The sequence below is a fragment of the Battus philenor genome, unplaced genomic scaffold, assembly GCF_028537555.1.
Source record: "Battus philenor isolate CCGP_79_NKW_IND1 unplaced genomic scaffold, ilBatPhil1.0.hap1 SCAF_7, whole genome shotgun sequence".
NCBI lineage: Eukaryota > Metazoa > Arthropoda > Insecta > Lepidoptera > Papilionidae > Battus > Battus philenor.
This window is the reverse complement of record NW_027181737.1, coordinates 14,162,046-14,184,536: the sequence shown is the minus strand read 5'-3', so window position 1 is coordinate 14,184,536 and position 22,491 is coordinate 14,162,046. Positions and strand designations below refer to the sequence as shown.

At 33.1% G+C, this 22,491-nt stretch overlaps 3 protein-coding genes across 3 annotated transcripts; 1 reads left to right on the top strand and 2 right to left on the bottom strand.

Moving 5' to 3' along the window:
- Positions 1 to 1,156: 1,156 nt before the first annotated feature.
- Positions 1,157 to 12,689, bottom strand: LOC137931004 (uncharacterized). Its single transcript, XM_068774386.1, has 10 exons — positions 12,555 to 12,689; positions 12,138 to 12,352; positions 10,002 to 10,151; positions 8,907 to 8,995; positions 6,807 to 7,901; positions 5,445 to 5,716; positions 4,591 to 4,704; positions 3,179 to 3,266; positions 2,753 to 2,848; positions 1,157 to 2,107 (listed from the first exon to the last, which is right to left on the bottom strand). The coding sequence occupies exons 1-10, from the start codon at positions 12,687 to 12,689 to the stop codon at positions 1,995 to 1,997; spliced, it is 2,367 nt and encodes a 788-aa protein (XP_068630487.1). The 3' UTR covers positions 1,157 to 1,994.
- A 493-nt stretch (positions 12,690 to 13,182) lies between these two features.
- On the top strand, positions 13,183 to 17,636 carry Nup35 (Nucleoporin 35kDa). The gene is made up of 4 exons (XM_068774294.1): positions 13,183 to 13,453; positions 13,548 to 13,970; positions 14,467 to 14,647; positions 15,448 to 17,636. Exons 1-4 carry the CDS (start codon positions 13,300 to 13,302, stop codon positions 15,554 to 15,556), a joined length of 867 nt encoding a protein of 288 aa, XP_068630395.1. The 5' UTR covers positions 13,183 to 13,299; the 3' UTR covers positions 15,557 to 17,636.
- Positions 17,637 to 17,834: 198 nt separating this feature from the next.
- Positions 17,835 to 22,480, bottom strand: LOC137930930 (glucose-induced degradation protein 8 homolog). The gene is made up of 4 exons (XM_068774296.1): positions 22,217 to 22,480; positions 20,494 to 20,690; positions 19,134 to 19,331; positions 17,835 to 18,330 (listed from the first exon to the last, which is right to left on the bottom strand). Exons 1-4 carry the CDS (start codon positions 22,347 to 22,349, stop codon positions 18,154 to 18,156), a joined length of 705 nt encoding a protein of 234 aa, XP_068630397.1. The 5' UTR covers positions 22,350 to 22,480; the 3' UTR covers positions 17,835 to 18,153.
- Positions 22,481 to 22,491: the final 11 nt, after the last annotated feature.

The window sequence follows — 22,491 nt, the reverse complement described above, 5'->3', positions numbered from 1 at the left end:
ATAGTTCCAATGTTGAAAAATATTTCCAAAATTCAAAATAAATATTCAGTTATGGGTAAATATACCTTCTATAATAATTTATAATTTCATTTTTATTTGAATTATTTATAACTTCTTAACTGTCAATATCAAAGTGTCAATGACTTGTTTGAAACGAAATTTGTATTTTTTACACGCTTTTAATCTTTTATCACGAGAATTAATGTTAAAACTAATTAATAGGAGTTAAATGCTTTGAATGTCGTTTTTTTACTTCAGATAATTAACTATAATTTGTTTACTTGTATTAAATTTGTGTACTGTATTAACGAAAATAAAACTTTTATTTTACAAACAATTACTGTGTTTGACTCCACTAATAAAATAATGCATTATATAGTTAAAAATATAGCTTCTTTACTTTTGTTTATTTACGAATCTCCTAGTTCCTGATTTGAACTCATTTAAGCATGAATCTCTCTACATCTCGTTGAGCGTCTATGACCTCGAAAATGAAGCTTGAAATATTGTATTAAACACGCAATTATTTAAAAAAATTATTATTGAGAGGATTTAATTTAAAAATACTGAAGATTCTCATTATGAAACTAATTGTTCATGCAAATTGTGAAGATAAAGAAAGACGATGACAGCCATTGTGATGTATAAATACATATTACTAGCCTAACTTTGTTTTTTAATTTTGTGACGTCACACGCCAAGCGGCCGAGATCGATAGATAGAATAACACGAAATTCGAAAATAGAACTGTGTAAAAGAATAAATAAAAAAGATATTTATATTCATTAAAATTGTCACAATTGATGGTGAAATATTGTAAAAATGAAAAAAAAAATCTGAATTGAATTATATTTGTCAATTATAATTGCATTATTTGTATTAATATAAAACCGCTAGTTATAAAATTTTTAAATTTTATTTAAGGGCTGTCCCATAAATACCCGTCAAGCTAGAATTTTAAGACTGATCACAAAAACTTTATTTTACTTTGATATTGCCGTGACTAAATATTCAAAAGGTTAAACAAAAATTCATGCCTCAATGAAAACTACATTCAACTTCAAATATATTTAAAAGGCATAATTTTTACAACTTATTTTTTAAGTTTAGCCATTACATACTCTATCACCCAATTTTGCTTTGACGTTGATTTTTATACATTCTATATATGTAGAATTGAATGGAACTGACATCTGAATGAACGTAGAAGGTAATGAAAGAGACCTAGTGTGTGAATGAAAGAATGGATTTAGTTTGAAATTGATGAGCGATTGTGTGCCTATCGCTTGGTTTATGGTTTATTATCTATTTTTAAGAAAGTAAAATGACTTAATGAGGAGAGCTGGTTTCATTTCTTGCACAGTGCTGCCTATATACAGAATGATAAGCTATAGATGTAAAAAAAAGTTTAGGGTGAATGTAAAGTTCAATTACTGTCAATTAATGTATGGTTACCGAAATAAAAAAAATATTAAAGTTAATTATTGTTTAGCATCTGTACCTGCGATATTCACTTTCACACCTGTAATCAATCATCCTGTATATTGTGATATACGACATTTTAACAAATTACCATTAAAAAATTATATTTAAAGTTTGCATTAATAAAAGAATTAAAATTATAAACTAATTTTCACTTGAGTTTGTGATGATGTTTAAGCTACAATATCATACAAGTAACAAGTCAGTCTGCATTATATACAAGTTATTTTCAAACGAAGTAACCTAAACAAAGAGCAATGGGAAGTTTGATTTTCATTAGAAAATAGATAGACTAGTAAAATATTCTCTCGCATACATACTTGAGCCTGCACGTTGTCCCTTTATTCTCGTATGTTTATACATCACCCTGTATACATTCATATGTACAAGCATTGTCAGGGGAGGCTGGAGATGCCCTCAAATTAATGTTATTGGTGGGATAGTATTTGCTGAGGTCTTGGGACCCTCCCTGTGCCTTAATAGTATCACTCTGATAACATGGCGGTAGGAAGTCAGTCGTAATCACTGTCCTCTTCGGAGGAGGATTCTGACTCGGAGGTATCAGGGTGGTTCTTCGTTATCTCTATGCAGTTGTCCACGTCTGTCAGCCTCTTCAGTGATCGTCCTGGAAGGAAATTTTTCGAAAAAATTTATAAACTTTTTTGGTTATCACCTCAGGTGATGACATTCAATTGTACTTTATTTATGTATTTTCGTATATTCTTTTATTTTGGACAGGTACACGCACAATAAAGGCGTGACAAGTTTAATTTTATTTCTTGTATTTATCATTTGGAGAGATATACAAATGGTAAGCATATACAAAAACTTTTAATTAATGTCAGTAGTTTAGTATACAAGTGTATAATGTAAAAACATAAAATTAAAAATAATAAATTTAACAAAAAAGCAAGTTTAAACGATTTCATCTATACAAATAAATAAAATTAATGTCTGCAATATTAAAATAACCGCTTTTCACTAAATGCATATGAAGATTTATCTGGTACATACGAAATTGTATTTTTATCTGTCTATGTTCCAGTTAATCTCTGAAACGGCTGGACCGATTTAGACGGGACATACTGGCAGCTAGTTGATTGAATAATTTACAATTAAAAAAAACAACATTTAACGATACACTAGTTTTTGGATTTTGGACTTTTTTCTATTAAATACTGTTGAGTTCTAGGTAATTATTTCTAAGATGTCGTGTCCTTCTGGTCTATTTTTTCTCTTTCAATTTTCCTACAAGCTACATGTGACATACCTGTAACGGTAGTCAGCAGCCTGTTCTCGTTGCCCGGAGGCATGTTGATGGGGCCCAGCCTCTTAGCTAACTCTCGAGCCCTATCCGCACCTGAAACTGAATTTAAAATTTATATGATTCCTATATGAAAGTATTAAATTAATATAGGTAATAAAATTGTCGGAGTTTCCTTGTTCACGTTGTTTGCAACGTAATCAATCATAGAGTGTATGAGATACCTTTGCATTTTAAAGGAAATAAATTTAAATTACTCTACATAGATTTTTTAAATTAACTTTCTGCGGTTGGCCATTATCCCTTTAGTCCTTTTGCCGGACTAGTACCGGCAAAACAACTTTGTTAACTTACATTTTGAAAAATTTAATAAAAACAATCTAAAATACACGTATATAATTCCTATCAGGCCAAAGTGATATTATATATTACCTCTTGAGCCCTCTTGGCTGTCGTCCTCGGTCATCGAAACCCTCTCAGTCCTGTACACGCCGGTCACCAAGTCCCACACGAAGAGACACTGCAACAACATAACTGTGATTTTAAACACAGTAGAGTTTAACATTAAATTTTTTATATTCACGTGAGATATGCAAATTCGTTGTAATTGGATAAGGAACAAAAGAAATATCCAAAATTATAAATGTAATCATGAGAAGAGTAGCTTTCAGAAATCCAGTACATATGGGAATATAACTTAAAAATATTTTTAATTTTTCTATATTATGACATAAAATTCATTTTTTTAAAATATTGTTACTTTTAACAAAACTATTATTGATCGAACTTTTATTTCATATATTCCATTTTTAACTCTACTTTTACTTACAAAGTATTACAGTGGTGGAGAAAAAGTTATAAGAAACTCCAAACAACACAACAACACTAATGTATTTACATGCATTAGTGTTGTTGTGTGTATTATGTATTTATATATATAATAATTAAACAGCTCATTTCATGCGACCAATGCTGGTGACTCACTGGGTCATATAAAACCTCTTTATACCTTTACTTCTTTTTTATACTTTTTACATTGACAGTTTAGTTCTGTCAGTCTATTATTAATTTACTGTTACCTAGTTTTGAAAAATGATAATTAAATTACAATCATCATTTTCTTTTATTTATTCTTTTTACACCATCCACATGCTTAACATTATTTGTTCTTCGACCCAAAATATATACCACAGACTTTTTTCAAAAAGTAACATATCTGTAGTGATTGGAAATAGGTGTAACTATGTAAATAGATATACTACTACTAGCTGACCCGGCCACGCGTTGCTGTGAAAATTTAAAAAGTGGAAATAATTGAATTATACGGTATTTCGTTCACTACAAAATAAATTTAATTAATTTTATAGCGTCAACAACACGTGGTAATTATGCTGTTAAAATGTAGCTTATATGACACGTTCGTAGATTTACCATAGCAGCGCCATCTATTGATTACTTACTCAACCCAGTCGAAAGGTATCGACATCTGTTAGAATCATTTGGAGTTAACAGATAATTGTGACTGTCAAATAATAACAGACAATAATTAGCAATAAATTAAAATTGCGACTATAATTTGAGATTTAAACTATCCTATCTCTCAAGTTAGATCGAACTGCACATGGTGTGCGAATTTTATTATAATCGGTTAAGTGGTTTAGAAGTCCATTGAGTATAAACATTGTGACACGAGATTTATATATATTAAGATTATTAATTACCCTGTGTAAAGTAATCATCTAGAGTGTACCCTAAATGAATCGACAACAAATGCGCTATACATTCACCTGTTTACAAGCTTTTACACCTTCAACCGATCACCATGTATATGATGTGTACTGTACCTCTGCTGCGTACTGCCTGCGGTGAGGAAGGCAGCAGGCGCTCACGTCCTTGCAGGTCTCGCATTCGGCCGCCGCGCCCGTGTCCTCGCTGGCCCACAGCCACATTGCACACAGCTGCAAATACATATACATATATATTAATATTACACATATAGATTTAATATTATTTCATTTGGGAATTTTCATCTACAATTTCAAAACGATATTTTTAAACAAGTGTGTCGTCATAATGGCCACTACAAAACACATGACTGTCATATAGTCATTCTGACATTTCTTATACATATATATGTGTATATATATATATGGACATTATATATATATATATATATATATATTATATATATATTTATATATATATATATATATATTATATATATATTCCCGTGTTAGGGCGACGTACGCTTGTGACTGTATTGTTATTAATAAACATTGGAGACAACAACGGAAGGGTTCATTCTGTATCACCTCCCAAACCAGTATTGAACAATCTGTGGGTTCCATATTTCCTGAGAATTATCGACGCTTTCCAACAGGCGAGTTCGTGGTCAAAGGAGTACCATTACGCTACAAAAGGAAAACCTTGGACAACGATGGACTTACATTACTGCCCAAGTGGCATGTACAGATTCCGTGGGTATGAGGTGGCAGGGTACAGAGGGTGTAACCTAAAACCTCTTTCAAGGTATGTAGGGTCGTATGCTTGTGACCGTTACATATTAATTAACGCCCGAGTGGGTCTAACCGTGAGGCAATCCCAAAGATAACTGCTTACATATGCGAACGCATATATTTATGCATTAGCGCAATTTCAGCGTTAATACGTAAGTGTGTATTGTATAAGTGGTCCTCACCCCGGAGAGGCAGCCACTGGAGTGGCAGACGTCGATAACGTGGCAGCCCCAGTCGAAGCAGTAGATGAAGCTGGCGCCGCGCAGCAGGCAGAGGCGGCCGCAGACCTCGTTACATAGCAGCTCCGTGTCCAGCGAGCGCTGCGTGACGCGCACGGAGCGACGCGCGCCGGCCAGTCGCTGCCAGGCGCCTGCGCCCGCAGCCTGCAGCGGGGCGTAGCGCGCGCCGTGCGCAGTCAGGGGTAGCGCCACGTGATACCCCGACATGCAGTCATCTGTGACACCAACACCGACACTCATAACATATAAGGCTAAATTATAATTCATTCGAATAATTGAAATGCATCAATATACAGTTACCAACATAAAAATCTTCCAAAATTTAAATTAGTTTTCTGTTAATCACAATAATAAGAATGTTCAAAACTATTCGAAAATATAAATAAAATGGGTAGTTTTATTTTACTTTGTTGCCAGTATCTGTTTTATTCTGAGCGTTATTATTCACATATGTCCCGAGTTAAACCCCATTGATTAACACATTCCATGCCATGTGGGTCGAATACGACCCCCGCTGCATTTTCCGTTCAGGCCATTTGCAGTTCCTATTGAAAAACAGAATTCTTAAACAAATGAATTGTAGAGTCGAATATAGATAACTTCACATCACGTATGCGCGATCGTACAATACCCGGCGATAAATATTGCACATCGACCTTTGGAAAGAAACAATCTCTGGAATATTCTATCTCTGGAACGGCTTAGATAATTTTGCCGAGAATAGGTCAGCTTCGACTAAATGACTTTTTTACTAAATTCCACTCCCAAGGGGCGTCCATAAACCAGAGAAATTTTTTTTAATCTTTAGCTGTTACAGATCTTTAAATTTGGTCACATGAATTTAATTCAGCGTGTTAAAAATTACCAAGAATGTATATTACAATAACACCCATGAAAGACTGCAAGTAAATGGCTAAAAATTATCTATTGTATGATTAAATACATGTAAAGAAACTAGTTCCTTTTAAAAGTTCATTCTGCAACATCATAAATTATGAATAAACATCTTAAATACCAACTGCTTTACCGACGGGCAATCGCAATGGACGCCATCATAACACCATTATTAACAGCGCCATCTATGAAATGTCAAGGTTAAACAGCCACTGCTTTACCGATATTAAACAAGCGCAGCACAATACAAAATAGAATTATTAAAGAAACTAGTTTCTTTACATGAAAATATTAAACCATATAGTTGCGGAGATTTTCGAAACAAAAGTATTTTTCATAAGCCTACGTTCCGATAGTGTTGGCTTATATGGAAAACACTTATGTAATTAAATAGGAATTTTACAACGGTACCTTCAGAATCTGTCAGGATGGACGTAACCTCGTCGTCGCTCTCTACAAAGTATCTCGTGAAGAATTTACTGCACTTGGAATTCTCGGAATGCACCAGGTAAGGGTCTTGCGGACTAACTGGAACATCTGACAATGTTTTGGATGTGTTGTCGTGCACCGCTATGGTCTTCAGGGAGCCGTCGTCCAGCATTTCTGTGACCCTGTACTCTGATTCACTGTGACTGTCAGACTCTAATGATAGTCCGGGATTCTTCAACTCGCTTGTGGTTGGGGAAGGAGGTCTGCTGATTTGGTTGTGCGCCCTCAGTACCACGCTCTCTGTCGTGGGTGATTTCGCTCGTTTAGCTTGACTCCTACTGGTTGAGCCTATAAAATACTTCCTATTACTCCTTAGCACTCTAAACGGGACGATGTTTTCGTTGTTATCTTCAGAGAATTCGTATTTCTTGTCCGCTAATCTTCTCTTGCGGAATATACTGAGCTTCTCACATTTAGTTTCCGTCTCTTCAACAAACTCATAAGCTTTCTCCGCTATTGTTCTATGCGTTTCGTTAAACCGGGACATGCTTTCAGCAGGTCGTCTCCGTGGCGATCGCAGCGGTGGACTTATTAGAGTCCTAATGGATGGTGACGGTCCTTCCCACTCCTCGACCAAATTGTGCGATATTGAAGACGCTTGTATACATAACTCCTGGCCCATCATATCTGATAGGTGAACAGGCCGTGACATCTGGTACGGCTCAGCTTCTAGATCAGAGAAATCTGCCAGAATATTTTGTACCACGTTATTCTGGTATTTTGGTGATTGGAACGCCGCGGACATGTCGGATGCGGGCGTACTTGGGTTTGTATATATAGAGTTTATTTCCTCCCTATCTAATGAGAATTTATTGTCGTCCGCTGGCTCTGTTCGCTCGTTGTCCGGATTCACGAAGTCTATTTCTAATATGTGGATGAAGTCCGTATATATTATGATTTGATTTGAATAGGCCAGCTGGACTACGGGTTCGTACATACTGGTGTCGGACGTGCAGAAGAACTTTGTGTGGATCGCGAAATTATGCTCCAAACACCGCTTGCCCCAGTTTAAATCATCTGAAAATTAAACGCATTTATAAACTAAGGATGCGTTTACATGTTTTTGTTCTTTACACGGAATCCTTGACTGTATTTATTTACTATATATGTAATTTGGTGTACTTTTGGACTGATATCTATTTAGATAACAATTAATGACGTGTATCATAAAATAGAAGTAATGACTAAATTTTTCTTGAAAACTGCACTGACTGATAAGATTACTTGCCTGTCGTAGTACAAGTTTAGAATGAGTTTCAATTTACCATTTGGTCTGTATGGAAAAACTGAAGAGTTAATTCTACAATTTTTTAGGTATTTATCTATTAATATATAATATAAATCGTAATATTTTTCAAAAAATCTTCGTACCATCTATGACTAGACGTAAGTTAATCCAAAACTGACGGTGGACCTTTTAGTAATAAATTTATTGATTATAATAAAAAAAATGTTTTTTGGTCGCCTTATATTTGCTTGTTTGCATTTTCAAATTGCGATTGGATACAAAGGGTACGTAGCCTAAGACTTTTTTAAAAGTAAGTCCGTAGTAAAGCTCCAGAGACTCCGCATTTCCCCCCCCCCCCTCCGTTTTCGCTAATTTTTTTCCTAACGGGAACTCGGAATAGCACCAGTTGGTTATCATCGTAAGTGGCTTGTTTTAATGTCGCTATCTGGAAACTAGTATCTCGATCTCAGGACGCGTTTAAATGCATTTATTGAGCAAAAGATTCAAAATAATGAACTGATGCTCGTTTTTAGAAACTTATATAGCATACTGAGCATGGCGCAAACCACGTGCTCGCGAGGACGGGTCTGATTTCACCTTTATAATGTCACTTTATTTGATAATAATATTTTACCCTCCCTGTTTACATTGACTGTTTTATACATACATTTCCTGCACTATTTAAAAAAGTATTCACGTGTACACGCATCGTTATTTTTTACTATAACTGTACTTAATTTAGTGATCATAATTCCATTTAACATACTTTTAAAAGCGGTGTTAATATAACATACCTTCTTCTTTAGAATAGGCCGCACATTTCTTACATCCTAAGCGAGGTACACCGATAACACTGAGGTAGGACCGTTCGTTACATGAGAATCTGAAAAATTAAATAAATATTCAATATCTCAATCATACATCACACACATTCAAAATCATACAATTAAAATTAAACTTGCTTATATCTATGCACACCGCTGAAGGCCGACAGATGGCCTAACTTAACATAGTACATAACAAATTTTCCAAAAATGGTCACGAGCCTAAGTAGTAAGAAATAAGACAAAGGAAAGATTAAGAATGAGATGGCAGTCTCAATGGAATCCCCAATGCAATGTCAATATTGACCCAGGATTAGTACAATAATTTCAAATAAAATTAATTATGACCTGTTTCCATTATTACAAGTAGTAAAAATGCTTCTTCTTCCATATAATTTTCAATAACCTATGCGACTTTAAAGACATTAGTTCTTATAATTGTAAAATAAAATAAATAGATTTAGAAAAAAAACTCTTTCTGCCATCTTGTTTTTGGGACAGGAATATACACCCTCCTACTTTCAACTTCCCTCTCTCATCCTTCACTATTTCTCTCTTTGTTCCGTCTTTCATCCTTCATATTTTCTATCATTCAGCATACATAGCATCGCCTCCCATCACTAGCCACACTTCATAAAAAGACCCTTTCCCTATCAAGACAGAGGTGAAAAAGCGATCCCCAAAAACAGAAGTCATAAATTTAAAAAAAAATGATTAGTTCAATTGCTCTCAACTTATGTTCAGAGCGTACTAATAAAGCTTGAATGACAAAAACTCACTGAACATGGAACTATTAACTTGCACCTTTATAATCTTATTGAATATCTTATGTTCCTTGAAAACACAAGGTATGATCCCAGGAAATCATCAGATATATTTCTAACTTTTTCGGATTGCTGTGGAAACCTATTTAATTTGGACAAGTATGTTCCAAGTTACACACAAAATATGGGCTACGATAAAACAGTTGCAGACATACATACAGACCTACGAATGTACTACAATTCACTTGTCTACATACATAAATATGATTAACTGTGTAATTAAATTGTATAAGATACTTACGCAATACCATAAACTACAAGAACTCCTGGATTATGTTTCCACTGGGCCATTGAGATTGTCACTTTACTATCCACACAGTCATCTCCAAACAGCGGAACACTATGGACTGGTTTGACTACTTTGCCTGGCACCCATGAGAGGAAGTGAAGCCTGAAAATTATATAATAATATATAAAAGTTATTTTATGATTATTGTCATCACATATCAGTTCATTTAATTGTAAAAATAAATATGCACAGTCTCAGAAATAATGTAATGAGGATTTCATAAAAATAAGTATTGTCAAAGTTTGGATTGCTAAATAATAAAATTAATTATTGTTTATTATCTGACAGCAGACTTTTTTCTGCCAAAATTTATTGGCCTGTCACATTCCAATAGGAAAAATGAAATATAACAAATATCAGAGTGTTCACTCTATACAAGGTGATTTAAAATGTGTCACCAACAACCTATCACCTTAGATACATAATTAAATAATATAAGTCAAGTCATCACCTCACTCAAGTATACTTGAATCATAATGTTAAGCTTGTGTCTAGTTATAGCCAAGTCAAGGTCTCTTATTCGTGGCTTTTGCACCTAGTCTCACAACTAGAGCATCTGTTAAAGTGACCTAAGTATTTTGCGGACTCCGAGTATGTTAGAATATTAATGTAATTGCCTAAGCCCAAGCCCTCAAGAAACTATTATACTGTAACACCTTAAATATAATGAAATTATGAATGCCAACACAGCTTTTATTAATAGCGAAACAAAATCAAGTCTATAAAAGCCTTGAAAGTAACAAATCATCATCATCAGTGTTATTACTGACACTACTAGTAGGCACTACTAGTTGTAACTAACTAACTTTATGCTGTCTCCTGGCTACTGATATATTTTGTGGCTTTTAGACAATAAGAACTTACTTATACATATGACCTTAACCTAACCAATTAAGTTTCTTTAACTTTAATTATGACTAATCTTTCTTATGTGTTAACATTGTCTCACACTCATTATCAGATTAGGTTAATTAGACTAAAAATATGCATCATATATTTAATGGGTAATAAATATGATAATTTTATACACCTCATTATCAATATGGTATGATTAACATAGCACCATTAGATATTAAATATAGAAAACTTCTGAAGGCTATTTAAGACGAGACATTTTTTAGTGACTTCAAAATTAAATTTGAATCAAAATGCTAGGTTATTTTAATTTCTGTAATTACTTTTTCTTGGTTGTTCATTATCATTTAGGATTCAACGAGTTGCCTCCTCTGCAAACCTCTCTGACATGCCTTTCTGAGCGCTCCCAACACTGTAAGGCTTGTCACTACCCACTCAGAGTCCGCCGATTGGATTGGTGATCACCCCCCTGGTCTCTTTCCCTCTACCTTTCCTTTAATAACCAGTTTATATACCCATTATTTGCGCCTGAGCTATGTAGACAATATAACCAAGAAATGGCTTGTAGCTGATGGTGGAGAGCCAGGTCTTTACTTTCTTGACTGTTCAAAGAAGAGATCAAAGCATTTGCTACATCCTGCCAATAACAGCTAGCTCTATCCAAACGAGTTTGTTGCCCAAATTCTTTTATTAGCAAAATGTGCAAAACACCTGAACAGTCATAACACACGGAAGCTGCATGAGTAGATGCAACTCTTTATGAAAAAGGAATGGCTTTTCTGAAAGTCACCCCATCTTGACTAGTATGTCTCTTAAATCAATGACTTATAATCAATACTGATTGTGAAATAGCACAGAAGGAAAAAAATCTGTAATGATATTAGAAGCTATTAAAGTAACATGTTAGAAAGAATTAGTTCTTTTATGACATATATGAGGAGAATATATTGTATGACTTGAATGTATAGAGAAAATCCACTGAACAGTAAATAAATCTTTACATAGTACCCAGTATTAAATATGACTATTGGAAAAATTAAATTTTTATATAACAATCAGTTCTAATTGTTTAATATACACACTACACTATCAGAGCACTGTGTACTAGAGACAACACCACAATATTGAACACATCCAATTCTTGCCACATGTCTAGCTCATCTGTGTGATGTACATCAAATGTTGGATATTATAACATTTTTAGTGTTATATATAATAAAATATATTACTCACGTAAATTTTGAACTTTCCCGGAAGTAAACCTGTGTGTTGCAACTATAAGTAAAGCTAAGAAGGAACTGTCCACACTGTGAGAAGCCCATGAAGATGTGTTTTCTGAGGTATGAAATCGGAACTATATCCATAAGACAGAAACGTAACCGTTGAGGTATTTTCTCGAACATCTTACGACTTTTCTCACTGGATTTTCTTGAGATGCTCCCAAATATCTTAAAAACAAAAGAATATTTAAAGCTTTGGTAATACTAACAGATAGTCTATGTTAACTTTTTATATTCAATGATTTCTGTGTATCCAACTAAACTATAGGAGTCATTCACGAACCGGCGTGTAAGTTAAATAATAAAAGTAAAAAATAATTGTACTCGATTGGTTCAAACAATACAGGTGTTTGCATCTTAATTAACTTACCTCTCTGTTAAATAATTTATGTACGATATTATTACTATGTCCTGAGAAGTTCTTAAAGGCATTATGGATTGATTTATCACATTCATTTTCATTAAATTGAGCACAATTTTCAGACTCCTCTGCTAAAGAATCCATATTCGTTTGTTTGACTGCAGTTTTGACAACAACAAATAATGTTGCCTTATATCTTAACCAATGATTAGAACTTACGCTCTAATCCCGTGAAAGATGAAAGTAAGTTATATGTAATATGATTTTTAAAACCACGACAGTGTTAAAAAATAAATATGTTCTCCTTTCGAATTCATAAATATTTTCATAATAACCGTAAAATATCTTAATAATTAAAAAGATACCTAGCAAAATTTTAATGAATCATTCTTTTTGTCCTATTATCATTTTATTTGCATTAATTAAATCATGTGTATATAAAATTTGTTATTTTATGAAAGATTAGTTTGACCAAACATTTTTTTAGTTTTAAGACAACCAATTCTGCTTTTTTTTTAAATTTAATATTTTAAAATATTAGTTTGCTTCAACATTTCTAAACTTTGTGATTTGATATGAATTATCTGTATAGATAGTCGAATGTCACAGCCACTGTCAAAATTAAATTTCTGTAGGAAGAAACGGTTGGGATCCAGATTTCTTGATGTTTGTGCAGAAATACTGTCGTTATTAATATTTCGTTATAATATAAATTAGCATTTAGGGATAATTTAAAGTTATTTTATATATAAAAATGGAACCCATGACTTTAGGAAGTCCGACTCACTCTCCTTCAGGGAGTCCGAACGTGGGATACTTACCTCCCTTTCTTTTGGGTGAAATAAACCCTCCAACAACTCCAAGAACTAACAGTTTATCACCTACTAAGGGTAGAAGCCTGGCTTTTGGTGAGATATTTACTTTTACTCTGATTATAACCTTGTTAAGTTCAAATTTGTCTTAACGTGCCATTAACTTTTTTTTGTTAATTTTTTATTCTAGGGTCACCAACTAGTCCGCAAACATCGACGCCGGACCAAAAAATGTACCGACCAAATGTCTCGATGCATCAGCAAGCTTTGTATAATCAACAGAACATGTTTACAAACATACCTTCATCTCCTAACATATCCTACTCCAGCAAACCCAATGGACCGCCTATAGAGGATCTTTTTGATACCATAAAAAGTAATGAGCCTTCTAACAAATCAATATACCAGGACAATAGCTTTCTTACATATGGTAACAACAATTCATTGATGCAGAACTCTTATATGAACAATTCAATGAATAACCAATCAATAACAAACCATTGGCAAGATGGTTGCCAGGAGCAAGATGAGTATTGGGTCACAGTCTTTGGTTTCCCACCAAATGCTGCCAACACTGTTTTAGCCAGATTTAGCAACTGTGGTGCCATTTTAGGTAAGTTCAGCATGTAGTGCTTTTCACAATTTCTTATTATGCAAATTATTCATTATCAGAATCATTTCAGCCTATAGAAGGCCACTGCAAGGCATAGGCCTCCTATAAAAATGACCACTATCAATACCAGGACAATTAAAACTTTTTAGCTGCTGCTTTTTAGCACAATGACTGGTCTTACTCTGTTTGCATCTAGTGACTTCCTGCAACCTTAACTATGTTGAGCTATCTAGTAGGAGGCCTGCCCATGCAGTGTCAACTAGCTTGAGGTCGCTATTCAAGAATCTTTTGGTCATTGTTCGTCTGAGCAATGTGCTATACCCACTGCCACTTCAAATAAGCAATTCTTCAAACTATGATGGTGGTCTTGGTTCTTCTGTGGATTTCCTCATTTCTCATATTATCCCTTAGCATTGTGAATACAAAAATTCTATTAAAACTACTAATAATAGACATTGATATGACATTTATTTTATTAAAGCAATTTTTTGTACAGATAAGCAATACCCAACACAAGGTAATTGGGGTCATATAAGATATGCAACTCGTGCCGAAAAGGAACGTGCAATGGCTCTTAATGGCCGCCAAATAGTACCTGGTGTTATGGTTGGTGTAGTTGAGTGCAGAGAACCTCCCAGAATGTCTGTAACTCATCCTGGTATGACATCACCTGAAAGGTAATTAGACAAAATGTATTCTTGTTTATTAAATACTTCTTTTAAAGTTTGACTCTTAAATAAAGTGTCATTTGCTTTATGGAAAAGGAAAATTAAGGTGAAAATTCTTTTTAGTTAAAGTATGTAGTTTCCCTGATATAACACAATGCTTAAAATTTTGTAATATAAGTTTATTTATGGCAATCATTTGGGGGCCACATGTTTATAGTTCAATGACATGTAGCACAAATTAGAAACATAATATAATAATATATCATAATGAATATAATAATAGGTTAAGTACATGCATTTACAACTCCACAATAAGTCCTGATCCATTGATGGTAGCTTCCATCACCTATAAAAGAACATTTAAATTGTTTCACTGTACTGTTACTGAACCAGATTCTTGACTTTTTGTAAAAATTAAAAACTAATTTTAATATCATACATTTGCTGCTTATTCATTATGATTTGATACCAGCAATTCAGATGTATACAGCATATTAAAATCAATTAATATAAAACATTTTGTTGACCTTTATATACATACAGTACCTACCAAAACCTACCATATATCTTATTTCTTTGCTGATAGATATATATACATATATGCATACAGTGTTGTATGTATATATTATAAATGTTGTAGATGCCATAACAAGCACTTGCAATAGAATTTTGAATTGTTTATAGTGTATATATAATGGTTTTATTGCACATGCCTCTGATTTATTTTTTCGAAACAAATAAAAATGTAACGAAGTATACTGCTAGCTATATGAGATGTTGTCTTATTAATTCAGTTGTATTTATTCCAGACAACCAATGGCAAGGTCCCTGTGCCCTACACCAATCCCATCAGCACCAGTTCCTCAGAGGTCCAATGGTATCATCGCCAAAGCTCTTGACTATGTGTTGGGTTGGTGACACAACCTTATCTATGCATATTCCTTGAGTCACGCAAGACCGTACCAACAAGAAAGGAAGTGTCAATGAAATGACTGACTTTTTTTAAGAAATACTGTAGACAAAATTAAACACCACACCTCATTAATAGCATTTATTTTAAATGTCACAATAAAATCAGATTCTTTGCATAAAGTCCATCTCAACATTCCTTTAAAATATAATTTCAAATACAATGTAGTTTAATTGCATGAATAAAATTGAAACATATTTTAAATTACGCTACTCATGAATTTGCGGCCCAAAAAAATCTTTCATAAGGACTTTTGATCATTATTAAACATATACACCAAATTGTTTGAATCAATAACGCTCTAGTTCTGTCATTATATACAGTTATAGGTTATAATATACATAAAGCTATAAATTTCAATGAAATGTATACTAAAATAAAATTTTTGCATGAAGATTGTGTCAGATGTTAAAGAATTTTTAGGGTGGTTTTCATTGGCCATTATTGCTCTTTTAAACTTCTAGATCGCTGGCGATAATCGTTTTGTTTATGATATCTTGCGCATTGTTAGTTTGTGTCTAATAACACTAGAACTGAGACCAAAACTGAGTTCCCGAGCCTGCAAGGCATACGCCTCCCACATATATTGCAACAATGACCAATCTTGAGCTGACTGCAATAATAGATTTTATGAATTTAGTGACTGCGGGGATATCCCCTCAAACTGCATAACTCCTGTTAATGACCAATGAAAATGAACTTACTATGAATAAACACGTTTAAGAATTAGTGTGAAGGATATGTTTACTAGCTTAGTTTCTGGTGTTGTATATAAAAGTTTATACAGTTGCTATTAAAAAGTTTATACTCTCATATGTTTTGTATGTCACCATAATATCTGATTTAATTAATTTTGCATTCCTTTACTAAATATACAACATGGTAATTAGATGTATATACTATCCATAGTTTGACTTTGAATATTGTCTTAAATGTATTTTAAAATGATTGAAACATAGTTTTTATCTTAAGTTTATTATTCATTGACATATTTTAAGATTATTAAATGTTTTCGCATACCATAATATTCAAAAAATACAACAGTATTTATCATTTTCCAAACTTAAATTGATGGAGGGTAGATTGACTATTAACATATTCCATGCCATGTAGGGCGTATACGACCCCCACTGCAATTCTCATTTGCAGTTATCATTGAAAAACAAAGGATTCTGAACAAATGAATTGTAGGATCAAATATAGATAACTTCACATCACGTACGCGCGTACGTAATGCATTATAAATTTGTAACTTTTTTCCGCTAATTACTGCTTTGCAGTATTAAAAAATTGTAAAACATATATCTACGCCATACGTGGCCTTAAAGGAAAATGTTCAAAAATCGCCCCGGCACGAAAAGTGTAAAATAAAGATAATATATATTAGCACGTCACATAAAAATTTGTAGACTGATCTTAGAGCTTTTGTTAATATACAGACTTGTTAAAATGTTTCATATTACTAAGTACAGCCATGTGCATATTAATAATAAAGATGAACAATTTAATTAATAGGTTATTACTGTTACTAGTAGTGTTAGCTAATTATGGAAAGAACTTTTGTATAGAAAATATGCTGAGATGCGATGCAAGTGAGACAGGTGGATATACTTGTGGTTTGTGTTCCTACAAGAAGTGTTGGCTTATCAACTTATCATCGTGTGCAGGTAAGAGTAATGCATAGAAGATGGACGAATTAATGTAACTGACATAACACAGCAGATAGGCAAGTTGAAGTGGCAGGGCAAGCCATGTATCTCCCAGAACAAATGTTCGCTGTTGACTTAAGATACCATGCACACCACAGACTGGAAAAGGCAGTCAAGGACGTTGACAAACAAGATGGTCACACATTATAGTCAAGGTCGTCAGAAGACATTGGATGGAGCCACTAAGAGGGAGACCTAAATCTGCAGTGTATGTCACGTGGCTGTTAAACTCATTGAAGCAACTGTCAATTCTAAGTAAAAGTTTTGTAAAATTTGCTATTGGTTACTTTTATAAATAAAATAGGATAAATGCAATAAATTAGTGTATTTAGTTAAAACATCACAAGTCAAATTGCTGATTGCTGAGATATAAAGTATTAAAAACCAAAAAACTATATATATATATACTGACAATTTAGAACATAAATGTCTCATTTACACGATATATTAAAACCTATCATTACCATTTCAAATTCATAAAAATATTGTTGAGGGTCTAAATGAATTATATCTAAAATCTCATATAAGTCATTTATTACACATATTAAAAATTTATTAAAATTTTACATTAGAAAATATCAGAATATTCCTTCCATTTTAATTCTAATTATTTTTGAGGTTTATTTGTTAAAGTTACTGCCTTCTACAATATTAATTAACGTTATCGAAGAAAAAAAAAACATCTACAAACAAAACACAACATACAATTGAAATTACTACCACATACGCATTGGGGATTCCCCTAAATTGAGGTTGTCACTAGGATATCTATGGAAACAAAGTCTTACATATCCTATTGGTTTATTTATTAACTAATGTACTACTGTGTTTGCTGATCACTTTGGTTGCTCTATAGTCGCATTGGCTAGGTCAGTCATCTTGGGGTACTTCACGTTGTGTTTGTCGAGCTCGCTTTGTGACCACAGGATCATCCGCAGGAGACTGCAGAGCTTCGGGTTTGTGTATTCCTGGTTCTCCATCTTTAATATAGCTGCATTCAATTCACTAGCAATCTAGAACAAAATTATATTATTCAATTATTTTTTTAATATGTTTATGAGAGCTTGCAAATATACAAGGTTATTGGTTCATTTGCTATTAATTAGTGTATTGTACACCCTATTGAACAACGTAATAATAATAAAGTAAAAAAAGATTTTTCAAATTCAGATTACATCATATTAAAATTAATTTCAGTTTACTGTGTCCTCCGCGTAATTTGTCCGTTCGAAATCCAATAAATAATATGATAATGTCACATATTTTTGAGTGATTACTTAGTACAGAGGTAATTGGAAAAAGGCATAAAGGCTTTTTACAGGAAAATTAGCATACACCCTAATTACATTCACCCCTCACTAACCTTTACACCTATAACCATACATCCTGTATAAGCAATATATAAAAGCCATTAGTATATTTATGTGTGTGTTAATGTGATTCTCTTCCTACTTAATTTGATTTCACATTTTTATCACAATTATAGTATTTTATGGTTTTAACTTGTTCCACCTGCCATTATTAATTTATCTCTACACCGCCCAAATGGTTAACTGGCAGAGAATAGCTTCATTAAGTCCAGAAAGTTTTTAAATAAATAAAAAAGATGAATAAATGAAAAATCCTGTTACAAATATTAAAAAATTATCAATATTCATTTTTTGTCAGCACCAACCAGGATAAATGCAAGTTTGTTTGTATAAATGGTATAACTTATAGAAACAAGTGTTAAAAATAATTTAAAGTAAATCGCCAATTATAGGTTTTTGCTGTATAACGGTAGTGGATTTCGGTGTCATATAAGAAAAAGAGAAACCTTTTGGCTGTGTGCGGGTAGCAATAGGTCAGCAAATGGTGAGGCGTAGGGGTCGGGAAAAGCGAGCAACGCCAGCGAGCGCTCCAGCTCGGACAGTGCGGCGCGGTCGCTGGCCCCGGCCTCCGCTAGCGTCGCGCTGGCGAAGGACAAGGCCTCTTCAGCCCGTCCCGCGCGAATCAATTCCAGCAGTTGCAGTTGCTGCGAACACCAAAAAATAGTTTGTTGAGCATTTGGTAGTTATAAAAGGTTTCATTAAATAAAATTAAAACTTTATTATGTAAAAACATGCAGTATCAACCTAACCTAGTTTAATTTACAAAAGAAGATAAAATAGAGCAAGGGAACAATAATCTAGTTGAGTAGACATCTATTAGAGGACAATTATTAATATTTTTTTCTTAAACATTCTTTTGTGTGTTCTGAAAACATTTTGTTCTTTTTGTTTAAGAATTTTTCTTAAAGAAAAGTAGCCCAAGTTGCTCCTTTTACATCAGCTACTTGCCAGTATAAGTTCCTTAAAAATTGGTCCAGTCACTTCAAAGATTAGCCAGAAGAAACTGTAGCAAAAAGTGGTTATTTTAATATTACAAACAGACCCTCCAACTGTTTTTATTTGCATTTATAAAATCTTTAGTCAATAAATTTTCAAAGAGGAGAAACTATAATGTCTGGTGGTATAAATTGCTTTAAATTGAAGGCTTTATTTTTTTTAAATGTATTTATGTATGTACATTACTGATTTTGGCTCATTTTTGACTTGACCCATTCTTTACTAGAATCTAGTAATCCAAAAATAAAAAATACAAAATCCAGACCTAATTCATGTCTGTCTTATATTTCCATTTATAAAATTACCAGACAAAGTAAATTCAAATGATATCAATAATTTTACTTTGCATAACAAAACCATGGGTTCCCATACTGTAACCCAAGTACACATGGTTAGTGTTATTGTTCAAAAGCTTTACAAATAAATATATGATCCAACTAATCAATAAGTAGACAGTATAAGCTATATATTTTTCTATTATGTTGTTTTATATTGTATATTTCATATGTACATTAATGCCAGTATCTCAAATTTAGAAACTTATGGCTGACTTACTCAAAAGCCAGTCATACCTTGCTTATATGTCAAAAGTGAAATGTGAAGACAAGCATGAAATGGAAAGGCTAACATGAATAAACATTGCATTGGTATCAAGAAATGGACTTACAGAACATTGCCTGGGTATAATAACCCAGAGACATTATCTATGAGCCTATATTTATTGATGCTGTAATAAATCATAATAGAGCCTTAAACTGACATTTAAAAACATATATATATAATTATTAATAATTGTTGAAATAAACAAACCTGTAAGTGAAAGTAGAGATATCTGTCGTTATCCAAAAGCTCAGGATGTAAGGCATTCACCATTGCAATTGCTTCGGGAATCCGGCCACTCTGTACTGCTTCTCGGATCATAATTCGCTCATCCAGAGAACTACAGAGTGCAGGTTCTTGTAGACCCGCTTCCTGTTGGAACTTTATAGCAGCCTCTTTAAACCCTTCTGCAAGGCAAGATTAAAACATTTACTAATTACATTTGTGTAGAGTTACAAGCATGGTTCCAACAAACTTGCAAATAGAACTGAGAAATTTTTTTGTTAAATTTCTGTCATCATTCTTCTTCTTAATCACTTCCTCATGACTGGGGGTTGTGGCCAATCTGTGCACAGTAATCTAGCTTTATTGTATTGAGAAATTAAACATTTCTTTATTTAAATGGTTAGAAAATTAAAATAAAAGTGCTTCATATCAACGTCCTAATCATTAGTCAGTACAAGCATCTCCAGTCACAACTATAATAATTTTGTACAGGTGTGTTGCACTACTTATTACCATGTCAATGTGCTTGTCACCTTGAAACTAACAATGATATGCCTCAACAATTTAATTAATAATCCAAATAAAGTATTGAATTGATTAAAGATTTAGCAATGTTTTTTCTTTTAAATACTCTTTCCCCCATTAAAAGTTGCTAACCCACTGGGCTAGGTTACTTTTGTTTGTCTATGAATCTTTGTATCCCTTTTCCAAACTTGTAGAGGAATCTCGAGAATTCCAATGTGGCCAGAATTAAAACCAAGTTTTGATGTCTGGTAATACAAATAGATTGTAGATTTTCATCTTTACACACTGAAGGTTATTGATCTTCTAATTTGATTGAATATGTTTAGTGAAAGCCCAACAAGTAAACAGTTCTAAGCTGGGTACCTTCCATCTTAAACCTTATAAAGCTTCTAATATGAAATTCTTCAAAAAAGGTGTTTGCAGCATTTTTTTTAAAGAAAATGTCTTATTACTATAATTTCATTTTCTCTGTTATGCTTACACATTATTAGTGAGTGGCAGAAATAGTATTTGAATTGATGCACGGAGGAAATTAAAATTGCAATTCTTTCTATTTATGCTAAGTCTGCAATGCAACATTTGAAACACAGTACATAGTCTGTAGATTTATACAAGTATTAGCCTACCCAGTGAACTTTGTTTTGCCTGACAGTCAATAAAGGTTTGGATTTTCAAATGATTTTAAGTGACTAATTTTGTAATTAATACATATCGCATATTCTATTCCTGATGGAGACAAATGCGAAAATAATCGTAGAAATTGTTTTATTCCTTTTAGAGTTATTAAGGGGGTATCATTAACAAAATTTTAATATATATAGATTGCATTTTATGCTAATTATACTAGGCCTAAATACCAGTTGAAAATGGTCTGGGATTCTTTGTCCATTTTTCTCAATTATAAAAACTGCATGGTATTTTAGTAAATAAAACCTATCTGTATAGGTCTTCGTTTTTAACTGGGATCTATAATTATCACACAGGTTTACTCGTAATAATAGTTTGTACCCCATGTCCTTCGTTTTTATCCAAACAAATTTTAAACAACAATAATCTGAATACTTGTTTAAGTCGTGTTTTTGTTAGACTATGTTTCTTTAGATATCAACATCGTATAAAGGGTAAGTAAGTGTTATAGTTAATATTAGATATTTTGTAATAAGAAACACAAAAAAAAACTTACCTGTGACTAAATAATTCATTATCAACATATTCATGTCTGTTCTCGATATTTGCAATACGTCGGATTTGGTTCGGTCGAGGTACTTGCGCTCTTCCTTACTGTTTCCATTGTTAGTGGAATTCTCGAAACTCATTTTATAAAGACCTTTCTTATAAAAGGATAATGCGTTGCTGCCTTACATAAATATACACAATTTACAATGAAATCACAATTCCAGTATAAATACAGAGCTGAAATGTATGGTGCTGTTCGGAAACCGTGTTTACATTCTCTGT